This window comes from Colobus angolensis, unplaced genomic scaffold, assembly GCF_000951035.1.
Source record: "Colobus angolensis palliatus isolate OR3802 unplaced genomic scaffold, Cang.pa_1.0 Scaffold37, whole genome shotgun sequence".
Classification (NCBI taxonomy): Eukaryota; Metazoa; Chordata; class Mammalia; order Primates; family Cercopithecidae; genus Colobus; species Colobus angolensis.
In genome coordinates this window covers 3,445,023-3,456,160 of record NW_012117043.1, presented here as the reverse complement: position 1 = coordinate 3,456,160, position 11,138 = coordinate 3,445,023, and the positions used below count along the sequence as shown (strand labels likewise).

The window sequence follows — 11,138 nt, the reverse complement described above, 5'->3', positions numbered from 1 at the left end:
CCAGGATGGTCTTGATCTCATGACCTCGTGATCCACCCGTCTCGGCCTCCCAAAGTGCTGGGATTACAGGCTTGAGCCACCGCGCCCGGCCAATATGCATAGGTTTAAAATTTACCCTTTTAAAGTAGGGAAGGATCTTTTTCCAATCTTACTTTGCATTCCTTCCTCCTTTTTGTAACTGCAGAGAAATTAGATAAGAAATAAATACAACAAAAAGCACCAGTAATCCCACCACCTTAATAAAACCATTTTTACTTTTAAGCAAATTACCATCCTTCCACATAGGTTTATATTGCAATTTTCAATAAGTATAATCAGCTTTTTAATGTTGCATTTTTGTTATGCCGTAATTTGTGTCCTTCCCAAAATATTGGACATGTAAGGTTTGTTTTTTTTTTTTTTTTTTTTTTTTTTTTTGAGACGGAGTCTCGCTCTGTCGCCCAGGCTGGAGTGCAGTGGCCAGACCTCAGCTCACTGCAAGCTCCGCCTCCCGGGTTTACGCCATTCTCCTACCTCAGCCTCCCGAGTAGCTGGGACTACAGGCGCCTGCCATCTCGCCCAGCTAGTTTTTTGTATTTTTTAGTAGAGACGGGGTTTCATAGCCAGGATGGTCTCGATCTCCTGACCTCATGATCCGCCCGTCTCGGCCTCCCAAAGTGCTGGGATTACAGGCTTGAGCCACCGCACCCGGCCAGGTTTTTTTTCTATTATAGATAATGATGTAATGAACATTTTCATGCATATTATTTTTCTTTTGTCTGTTTCCTTAAATACCAAGAAATACATTAATCCAAAGGATATGAATGTGACTTAGTAGTTGTCCCTTCATGTTGCCATAATAATTTTCACAACAGTATTAACTGCATTTTATAGATAGTGCTAGATTAACAAAGCTAAATTGAATCCACCTTTTGAATTGGGGTGTGGTTTTCAGGGCTTAAAGGAATATTAGCAAGTAACTTAAAGATGTCATTGAAAATTTTGTATGTTTTACTCATCTGTGAAGGTTTACACACTTTCCTGTGAGCTTGGCATAATAATACAGACTTATTAAACAGCTGGCATATTCATTTAATGCAATTCTTAAAATATGTTCTATTAATGCTTTTACTTATAAATACTCCTAAGTACGTAGAAACTGGTTTTTTTCAATATCCTTCAGTATTTTGTTAAATTGATGTCATAAGATAATGAGACTGATTGCTATAAGCCATTCTGTGTTTGTATCTGGTACTTAGCTATATTTGAGTTAACTAATAATATACTTCTAATTTTGTCTTTTTTAAGGGTCAGAGTACTGATCGGCTACTTTCAACAGAACCTCATGAGGAAGTACCTAATATTCTTCAGCAACCATTGGCCCTTGGTTACTTTGTATCAACTGCCAAAGCAGGTCCATTACCTGACTGGTTCTGGTCAGCATGTCCTCAAGCACAATATCAGTGTCCCCTTTTTCTTAAGGTATTGCCATTTCTGTCCCAGTTCCTAAATAATTCTAATTGACAGCCTAAGTCCTGAGAAATCTGGAAGTGGCTTTTTTAAGTCTTAATAGCTTGTCTAAGTTCTTAAATGAATTGCCATGTGTGACTCTTTAAACAAGATCACGAAGGCGTGGTGGCTCACGCCTGTAATCCCAGCACTTCAGGAGGCCGAGGCAGGCAGATTACATGAGGTCAGGAGTTTGAGACTAGCCTGGCCAACATGGCGAAACCTCCTCTCTACTAAAAATACAAAAATTAGCCAGGTGTGGTGGCGGGTGCCTGTAGTCCCAGCTATTCAGGAGGCTAAGGCAAGAGAATCGCTTGAACCTGGGAGGCAGAGGTCGCAGTGAGCTGAGATCGTACCACTTCATTCCAGCGTTGGCCACACACTGTGAGACTCTGTCTCAAAAAAAAAGAAAAAAAACTAGTTTTTAAATTTATATTTTTAGAACTTTATTCTTAAGTCAAACTCCTAGGATCCTTGTTGTTAGTGTAGATTGAGTATCCCTTATTCGAAATGCTTAGGACCAGAAGTGTTTCCACTTTTGGAATTTTTCAGATTGGGGATACTCAGTCTGTTCTGACTGCACATACGTAAATTTAGAGCTGAGAGAAACTTTATGTTACCTCTAGTCTAACCTTCTCATTTTATAGGTGAGCATATTTAAGTTCAGAAAAACTCACCTGTTTAAAGTCATAATTGGTAATAGACTCAAGACTGAAACCTGGGTCTTTTAATGATTATTATGTTATTCTTTGAATTACATCATACTGTACTGCTGTTATGCTACATTATTTTGGGGAATAAAAGATTTATAATCTTGGGCTGGGCATGGTGGCTCATGCCTGTAATCCCAGCACTTTGGGAGGCTGAGGCGGGTGGATCACGAGGTCAGCAGTTCAAGACCAGCCTGGCCAACATGGTGAGACCCCCGTTTCTACTAAAACGACAAGAAATTAGCCAGGCGTGGTGGCATGTGCCTGTAGTCCCAGCTACTTGGGAGGCTGAGGCAGGAGAATCACTTGAATCTGGGAGGTAGAGGTTGCAGTGAGCCGAGATCATGCCACTGCACTCCAGCCTGGGTGACAGAGCGAGACTCTGTCTCAAAAAAAAAAAAATTATAATCTTTGTAATACTTGATTTTTAGTTTCATTTACTACTTAAAAAAGTTTTTCTAGCTGTGTATAGATTACTGTGTTAAAACTGAGTGGTTTTTAAATACAGTAATGAGACTCTCAGATTCATAGTGATTTATTACAACAAACTCAGGCTGGGCACAGTGATTCACACCTATAATCCGAGCACTTTGGGTGGTTGAGGCAGGAGAATCGCTTGAGGCCAGGAGTTCATGATCAGCCTGGACAACATAGTGAAAGTTTGTCTCTCTAAAAAATTGTTAATATTAGGCATGGTGGCACGTGCCTGTAGTCCTAGTAACATGAGAAGCTGAGGCAGGAGGGAGGATCGCATGAGCACAGGAAGTTGACACGGGAGGTTGAGGCTGTAGTGAGCCATGATCATGCCACGGTACTCCAGCTGTGTGACAGGAGACCCTCTCTCAAAAAAACAAAACCAAATTTGTTAGTAAGCAATGTAATGTGAAGTGTGGAGATAAGTCACAAAATGAGATATAAAAGCCGTATGCAGAATTTATTACTGCTGCTGGTATTATTGTTCCAGAATAACAAATTTAGATGTGACTCACTTATTCTTATGTAAACCCACCAGAAGTTGACTGTGTTTAATCACCAAATCATGCTAATTTAAATACTTGCTGCCGGGCACGGTGGCTCACACCTGTAAACCCAGCACTTTGGGAGGCTGAGGCAGGCAGATCACCTGAGGTCGGGAGTTCGAGACCAGCCTGACCAACGTGGAGAAACCTTGTTTCTACTAAAAATACAAAATTAACTGGGAGTGGCAGTGCATGCCTGTAATCCCAGCTACTCTGGAGGCTGAGGCAGGAGAATCGCTTGAACTCAGGAGGCAGAGGTTGCAGTGAGCCAAGATCACGCCATTGCACTCCAGCCTGGGCAACAAGAGCTAAACTCCATCTCAAAAAAGATAATAAAAATAAATAAATACAGCCGGGCGCGGTGGCTCAAGCCTGTAATCCCAGCACTTTGGGAGGCTGAGACGGGCGGATCACGAGGTCAGGAGATCGAGACCATCCCGGCTAACACGGTGAAACCCCGTTTCTACTAAAAATACAAAAAACTAGCCGGGCGAGGTGGCGGGCGCCTGTAGTCCCAGCTTCTCCGGAGGCTGAGGCAGGAGAATGGCGTAAACCCGGGAGGCGGAGCTTGCAGTGAGCTGAGATCTGGCCACTGCACTCCAGCCCGGGCGACAGAGCAAGACTCTGTCTCAAAAAAAAAAATAAAAAATAAATAAATACTTGCTAACTGGGCCAGGTGCAATGGCTCACGCCTATAATCCCAGCACTTCAGGCGGCTGAGGCGGGGAGCTCATCTGAGGTCACGAGTTTGAGACCAACCTGGCCAACATGATGAAACCTGCCTCTACTAAAAATAAAAAAAAAGTAGCCAGGCATGGTGGCAGGTGCCTATAATCGCAGCCACTAGGGAGGCTGAGGCAGGAGAATTGCTTGAATCTGGGAGGTGGAGGTTGCAGTGAGCTATCGCACCACTGCACTCCAGCCTGGGTGACAGAGCGAGACTCTGTCTCAGTCAGTCAATACATACATGTATACATACACACATGCTAAGTTATTTTTACCTGTTGGAGTAGAAGTTGGATTGTATGTATGCTTTGGTTTCTTAGGGATGTATTTTAGTGGGTACTAGACCAATAGGTTTCTTCTTGTTGCTATTAAATCTTGATATCTTTGGATCACATCCATTGACTCAATGACATTTGAGATTAAACAGTGGACTTCTGTACCACATTTATAAAGAATACAACAGCTGATGATCTGAATTGATTATTAATGAGATAATATATTTAAAGGGTGTCAAGTAATAGCTTTGTCATATGACATTTCTTCCTCTTCCAGTAGTTGTGCAGTGGTCTATAAAGATCTCATTACAAGAACATATTCTCGGCCGGGCGCGGTGGCTCACGCCTGTAATCCCAGCACTTTGGGAGGCCAGGGCAGGCAGATTACAAGGTCAGGAGATGGAGACCATCCTGGCAAACACTGAAACCCCGGGATTAGCCGGGAGCGGTGGTGGGCGCCTGTAGTCCCAGTTCCTTGGGAGGCTGAGGCAGGAGAATGGCGTTAACCCGGGGGGCGGAGCTTGCAGTGAGCTGAGATCGCACCACTGCACTCCAGCCTGGGCAACAGAGCGAGACTCCATCTCAATAAAAAATAAATTAAATAAATAAAAAATAAATAACATATTCTCAAGGGATTTTCTATATACTAGTAGTCTGTGGTGTCTCCACAGAACAAAGGGTTTTTTGTGGTCCTTTGGGAGGGTGCTACACATGCTATCTGTCCTCTTTTCTAGTCATAATACATGTATGCACATAAAGTCTCTGAAAAACAGAGGTAAATAAGATAGTTTACCTAGCATTTCCCAAACTTATTAATACACAAGGAAAGGATTATTTAACACCTGTTAATAGTTTATTACCTTAGTGTTTCAGGGGATGTGTTTCAGGAAACACAACTTTACAGAAAGTCCAAGGGACTATCTAGAGCCTTTCCTACTCACTCTTAGATACATTGTAACAAGATTAGGACTTCTGGTTATGAACTACCATCTAAAGCATAATTTACTATAAGTTTCATTCACTTTTTTTTTCATATATCTCAGTTTTATACTGTAGGCAGTAAAGCCACCTGGTTTGTTTCTCTTTGCTTGGAAATATAGCGGGTTGTTAGCTAGATTCCTTTTTATCATAGGAATAGAGTACTGGTACTAATTACATTTTAAAAATTTGTAGTGATTTGCAGTGTGAGACTTGCTTATACCTCCATAAATCAAGAGTTTGTAGACAGTTCAAACATAGACATCTTTGGTTATATCCTAAATATACTGCACGAGTTTCTACATATATTGCAGTTGCAGATGAGAGAGCACCTAAATATAAAATAGTACCTTTTACAGTATACAGAATGAGATCTATGAAGAGTTACTGCAGTGAACATCACCATTGTTTTGTCATAGCTTTTTAATACTATATTGACTTACATATATTGACTTATAAACAAAATGAATGACTCATTTAATTGGAGTGTGGAGTAGCTCATTCCTTTCTGCCACTATTCATTGCCGTATCTAAATGAGTGTGCCAGTTTTTACTAATCCTCTGTTATGAAATTGAGTGGGCAAAGCAGGCATCTGTGCACCATATTACTTAGGGTGTTCTCAGTTCAACCCAAGATAGCTTTGTTTAAGGTTTATTGTGCTGTAACCAAACTATTTGCTTATGCTTACACCTGTTACTTTTTTCAGTGCTAGACTTAAAATGTCTGCGTAGTCATAAAGGGTGTCGTATACCTTAGGGACAGACTACTCAGGTTTACTCAATTTAGTGCCTCCTTAAACATTTACGTTGCACATCTAGGCAAATTAGACTTAGCAGATAATTAGAAATTCTTTTTCTAAGGATTATTGTATGGTCTCAAAAACAATAAAGGTAAAGAAAAGAAAATAGATTCAAAATAAGTTTTGCACCTAAAAATCACTTCTGGCTAGGTGCAATGGCTCATGCATATAATCCCAGCACTTTGGGAGGCCAAGGCAGGAGAATTGTTTGAGACCAGGAGTTCAAGACCAGCCTGGTGAACAGAACAAGAACCTGCCCCTACTTAAAAAACAAAAAATGTCTATAATGAATTAAAACAAGCATTTTTATAGTGGCTTTCATTCATAACATAGGACTAAAATGTATTTAATCATTTTAGAAGATACACTGGGAGAATAAGGTAAAACTAATTAGCAGATTATTTTCTGTTTGGCTGACTGATTGATTACCTGTTACCTTCTTAGGCCTCTTTGCACCTCCACGTGCCTTCAGTGCAATCTGACGAGCTGCTTCACAGTAAACACTCCCACCCACTTGACTCAAATCAGACTTCAGATGTCCTCAGGTACAAGTCTTTTACCCTTAACAATTTGTCACTGCAACTTTAAAAGAATATAATGTTGATTCTTATATATTTTTCTCATTTTTGGCAAGAATTCACAGTTGTATACCACTGGATCTCTAAATAAGCACTGCTATTCTAACATGAGTAATCTACTTTTGAGGATAATTTTTATGGAAATTACTTCTTTCCCCCCAGGGACTCTCTGTTGCACTCTTTTTTAAGGTGACTTTGAGTCTTAAATGCCATAATTGAAAACTGCTTCCAAAACCTAGATTGGAAATAAATACATGACTTATGCAGTTTATTTACTTTTCAGGTTTGTTTTGGAACAGTACAATGCACTCTCCTGGCTAACCTGTGACCCTGCAATCCAGGACAGACGCTCATGTCTCCCAATTCATTTTGTGGTGCTGAATCAGTTATATAACTTTATTATGAATATGCTGTGATCTTCATTTGATGGAACTGTGCAAGAAAAGAACACGGAAAAATGGATATTTCGCTGCAGGATTAAGTTACAATTATCTTCTCAGTGAAAGTTATTTGTGATGGGGTCTAATTCTTATTACTTCAGCAAATATTGTTTTGACTTGGGGGGAGGGGCTATAACCCTGCTATTTTTCATTGACTCTACTGAACTCTTTAGGATGATGACTGATCATACAAAACGTATTATAACATTTTCGTAGCAAAATTAACCTTTTTTTCCAGTCACAGTATTTGTGAAAAGTAATGAGCCATAGTACCCAGTCATGTTAAATGAATATTAAAAGCATGGAGAGGAAACATGAGGAACAATGAATTTCAACATATGGCTTCAGAACATGAAGATGTTCTTGTATTGGATTATAGTATCTAGTATTCAAAAATGCCTGCATCTCTTCTCTTATTTATTGTAAGTTTTTAAATGTATAAATTGTCTTATATTTCTTAACCTCTTTTATAAAAATTTTCCTAGAAGGTTTATACTGCCTTCTTGCTTTAAAGCAATTGGTCTAAAATATATGTAATCGTCTTAATTAAAAAGTTGCAGTAGGGTTGCTTTTAGAGTATTATTTTTTTGTAAGGGGGTGGGTGGGACAGTAAATTTGTATTGTCTCGATGTACAGTTTAACGGGGATAGAGGGGGAATAATGTCCATACCATTGTGTGTGGAGGATTTACAGCTAAGCTGTAGTTGCAGAGTACATGTACAGTAATGAAGTTCACTGTGTTTATAAATTGAAAAGGTACCAGGTCTTACAGCATTTTATATATCACATCTTTACAGAATAACATGATGGCAATATACAAGTGGTATTGTTAGGTGGTTTAACTTAGAATAAAATGAAAATTCTTCAGTTATATTTTGTACTATGGTTTAGGGCTATGACTAATATTTCAGGCCATTTCCAGTGCAAGAAACTTAGTTTTACAAGAAAAACCATTTGCTACTGAATGCTTAAACTAATTTTGGTGTTTAATGTTACATGCTTAAATTTTTTTCAGTTTTAATAGTGGCACATTTAGGCATGGGAATATTATTATGAAATTTATTTTCAGGATCTGCTATAAGGTTGAAATTTAGCCCAGCTCTAGGCATTTTACAAATTATTTTACAAGCAGTCACTCTTGATTGTTTGACTTTTTTTTAAATTAAAGATTGGGAATGTATGTGAGAGTATGCATATGTATGGGTGTGTGTGTGTGTGTGCGCGCAATCAAACTGTGGTGTAAATAGATTCTCAGTGAATTCTGGTATTCAGACTCTATTCCACTAGTGAAAGAACCATTTTCTAAACTTCCCTTACCTTTTTTATTTATTTAATTTTCTTGGTTTGGAGATGTCAGTCCCAAACACCAGAGTCTGTACTTTTCTATAACACAGCTCAGATTAAGGTAGGGCATATGCCAAGGAGGTTCACACCTCCCTAAAGAAGGGACTTGAATTTTAGGGACTTTAATTCACCCCTCCTTCAATACAACTTTCCCCCTTCTTGTTTGCACATGCCAAGATAACTGCTTTTATGCAGGGTGTACCCCCTTGAAAAATCCTTTCTACAGTGCTGCTCACAAAAGAGCCCAAGTTCGCCTCCTACCTGCATTGCTGACTTGAATTCACAGTCGCCGAGTCTACCTATCTTTCTTGGAAGCAGTCTAGCAAAATTTCTATTTGTACGTTCACTAATTATCTACAAGGACAAAATCAGTTGTATTTGCAAAACTCTACTTCAGTAGGTTTTTTTTGGTTTTTTGGTTTTTTTTTTTTACTGAAACTTGTTTTGTGAATACTCTATGCTTAGAATTAAATATCACTTTCTTATGAACGATATAACTTCTTCAGATTGTGTATATGAAAACATTAGCAAGTCTTGTTTTTTCTATGAAGCAAACACAATTGATGACAAAGGTTTTCAATCATTTCTTCAAAACTATAATGCAATTCCAATGGTCAGCATATTTTGATATTAAATTTAAAGATCACCTCTCTGCATTTGTTTTTAAATTATGCTAAGACACCACACATTATTTTGGTATGTTTTGTTCTGTACTTTCTTTAAAAAAAAAAAAAAAAAAACTTGTCTGAGATTTGAAGGAAAATACGCTTATTTGGAATTTCCATAAAAAGAGTATCCTTTTTATATACTTAATAGTGACTTTACAAAATAAAAGTTATATTCTCAGTTGTTTAAAATCACTAACCTGTGGTAACCACACCTCAGTTTGGAAGTAGATTTAAAATTATTCCCTGACAGATTATTTAATGTGGAGCCATAAGGAGGGAACCCAGTATACCATTATTTTTTATTTGGGAATCAGGGAATAGTTCCCAAATATACAATATTTATTGATAAGATTTTTTTTCTTCCCTTCATATATCCACTCACACTCAATAGAAAGTTATTAAATAATCATTAGAAAAGCTCAGTAGACTTATTTGAGAAATTAAGCCTCATACAGGATGATGGATTTGACTTACTAATGTACTGTCACAGACAAGTATGGGTAGTTTTCTTTAAATAGGTAAGCAAAATATTATGCTTTTTAGCAGTGGATTACCAACACCTTGACTTCTTTGTTACAGTGCTAACATCTTTTTTTTGTGCAGTTATCCATGATTATTAAGCAGGGTGGAAGTTCAGTATTTTGTCATTTAAAAAGATTAGTTATATAATGTCTGCTTCCAGCCAGTGAGAAACATCTAGCCATACCTTTCTTATGCAAGCCATTCAGTTATCAGGACTGTGAATTAACACTGTATGAATAAATTTCTGTACACCTTATTGTTTGGCCAGAAGGCCACCAAGTGTACTTATATGTAATCCTTAAATTTTAAAGTAGCTGTAATTTTTAAATATTTCTAAACTTTTCTTAAACCACTAAAATTAAGCTCTTACTACTTAGTCAACTATCCTCAGCTGTATTCGTACTCAATTGTCAGTATGGCACAGATTACTGTATTAAAATATTCTCCTTTCGTCTTCATACTTACCTTCTGGAGGTAATTTTTTAACTTAATGTGTTACTACAAAGATTTGCAGATCTTTAATCAAGCACTATGTTAATACTGTAATATCAGAATACTATGTTGCATTATTTAAAATGTTCAAATTGAATAGATTAAAAAGTTTTTAAATGCTATTGCATCATATAATTTGCTATTCATCCACTATGGCATTGCATATCAATCAGTTAATACACTTAATGTTGCATGAGTAATATTTTGGTCTGGGTTTCCTCTTAAGATTTTAGTTCGTCTGAATTAAGGAAAAATGTTTTTAATATACATTCTTATTTTGTCCCACCCCTCCAAAAATGAGCTGGAAATCTTAACTTTTTGGGGTTTTTTTTCTTTTTTTTTTTTTGTTATTTTAATGGGCCCAGAACTGTGGTTTAAATTTTTATGTATGTATTTTCTTTTTTGTGGAGTATAAATTTAAAAACTGGATTTGGGACCTAAAATACTCCTCAGGTTGATGTATTCATGAAGTTTTAAAACAGCTTTAGTTTTCAAAGTAAACTGGATATGTGGACCTTAAAGTTACTGAGTTTAAGCTACAAATTGTAACGTCATTACTGGACATGTCAGCATCAACCCTCTCAAAATAGCTTGGTCACTTTATGAAGGGGCGTTTTAAAGTTGTTGTTTAGCAGTGACATTTAATATGGTCCAATTGCTTTTCTTTTTAACGTGACAAAAAGAGAATAAGGAACAAACACTATTGCTGCCGAATGCCATAACACTGAGTTGTACAAATTGTGATTGAGGAAATGAAAAGGTTTATACTTTTTAAAAAAAAAAAAAAAACAAAAAAGAAAACTTCAAATGGAATAAATTATTCATGAAGCCTTCATTGTTGTGTCTTATTCTGTTGAAAATATTTCCATATTAAATTTGTGCAAAATTAGTAGCAATATTTTTGTATCATTATAAATGGAAAGGGACAGCCTCGAAACTGATTAATGGTCTTTTAATTTCTCTGAAGTATTTTAAAAAGGATTTTAATCACATAAAAATGTACAGTATGTAGAATAATTGTATATTTTATACCTACCAATTCCTTGTAGGCTGGCCAATTAGGTATTGTCGAGTCCAAACAAGCTACCTTCAAATATT

The 11,138-nt window shown here is 37.3% G+C and overlaps 1 protein-coding gene across 1 annotated transcript in view; it reads left to right on the top strand.

The window, feature by feature from the left end:
* MED13 (mediator complex subunit 13) overlaps positions 1–10,875 on the top strand; it is a 132,187-nt gene extending 121,312 nt beyond the window's left edge. Inside the window, exons 28-30 of the mRNA XM_011953658.1 lie at positions 1,288–1,461; positions 6,441–6,541; positions 6,858–10,875. Coding sequence (XP_011809048.1) covers positions 1,288–1,461; positions 6,441–6,541; positions 6,858–6,990 — 408 coding nt within the window. The 3' untranslated portion in view covers positions 6,991–10,875. The remainder of the gene's footprint in view (positions 1–1,287; positions 1,462–6,440; positions 6,542–6,857) is intronic.
* The last annotated feature ends 263 nt before the right edge of the window (positions 10,876–11,138 follow it).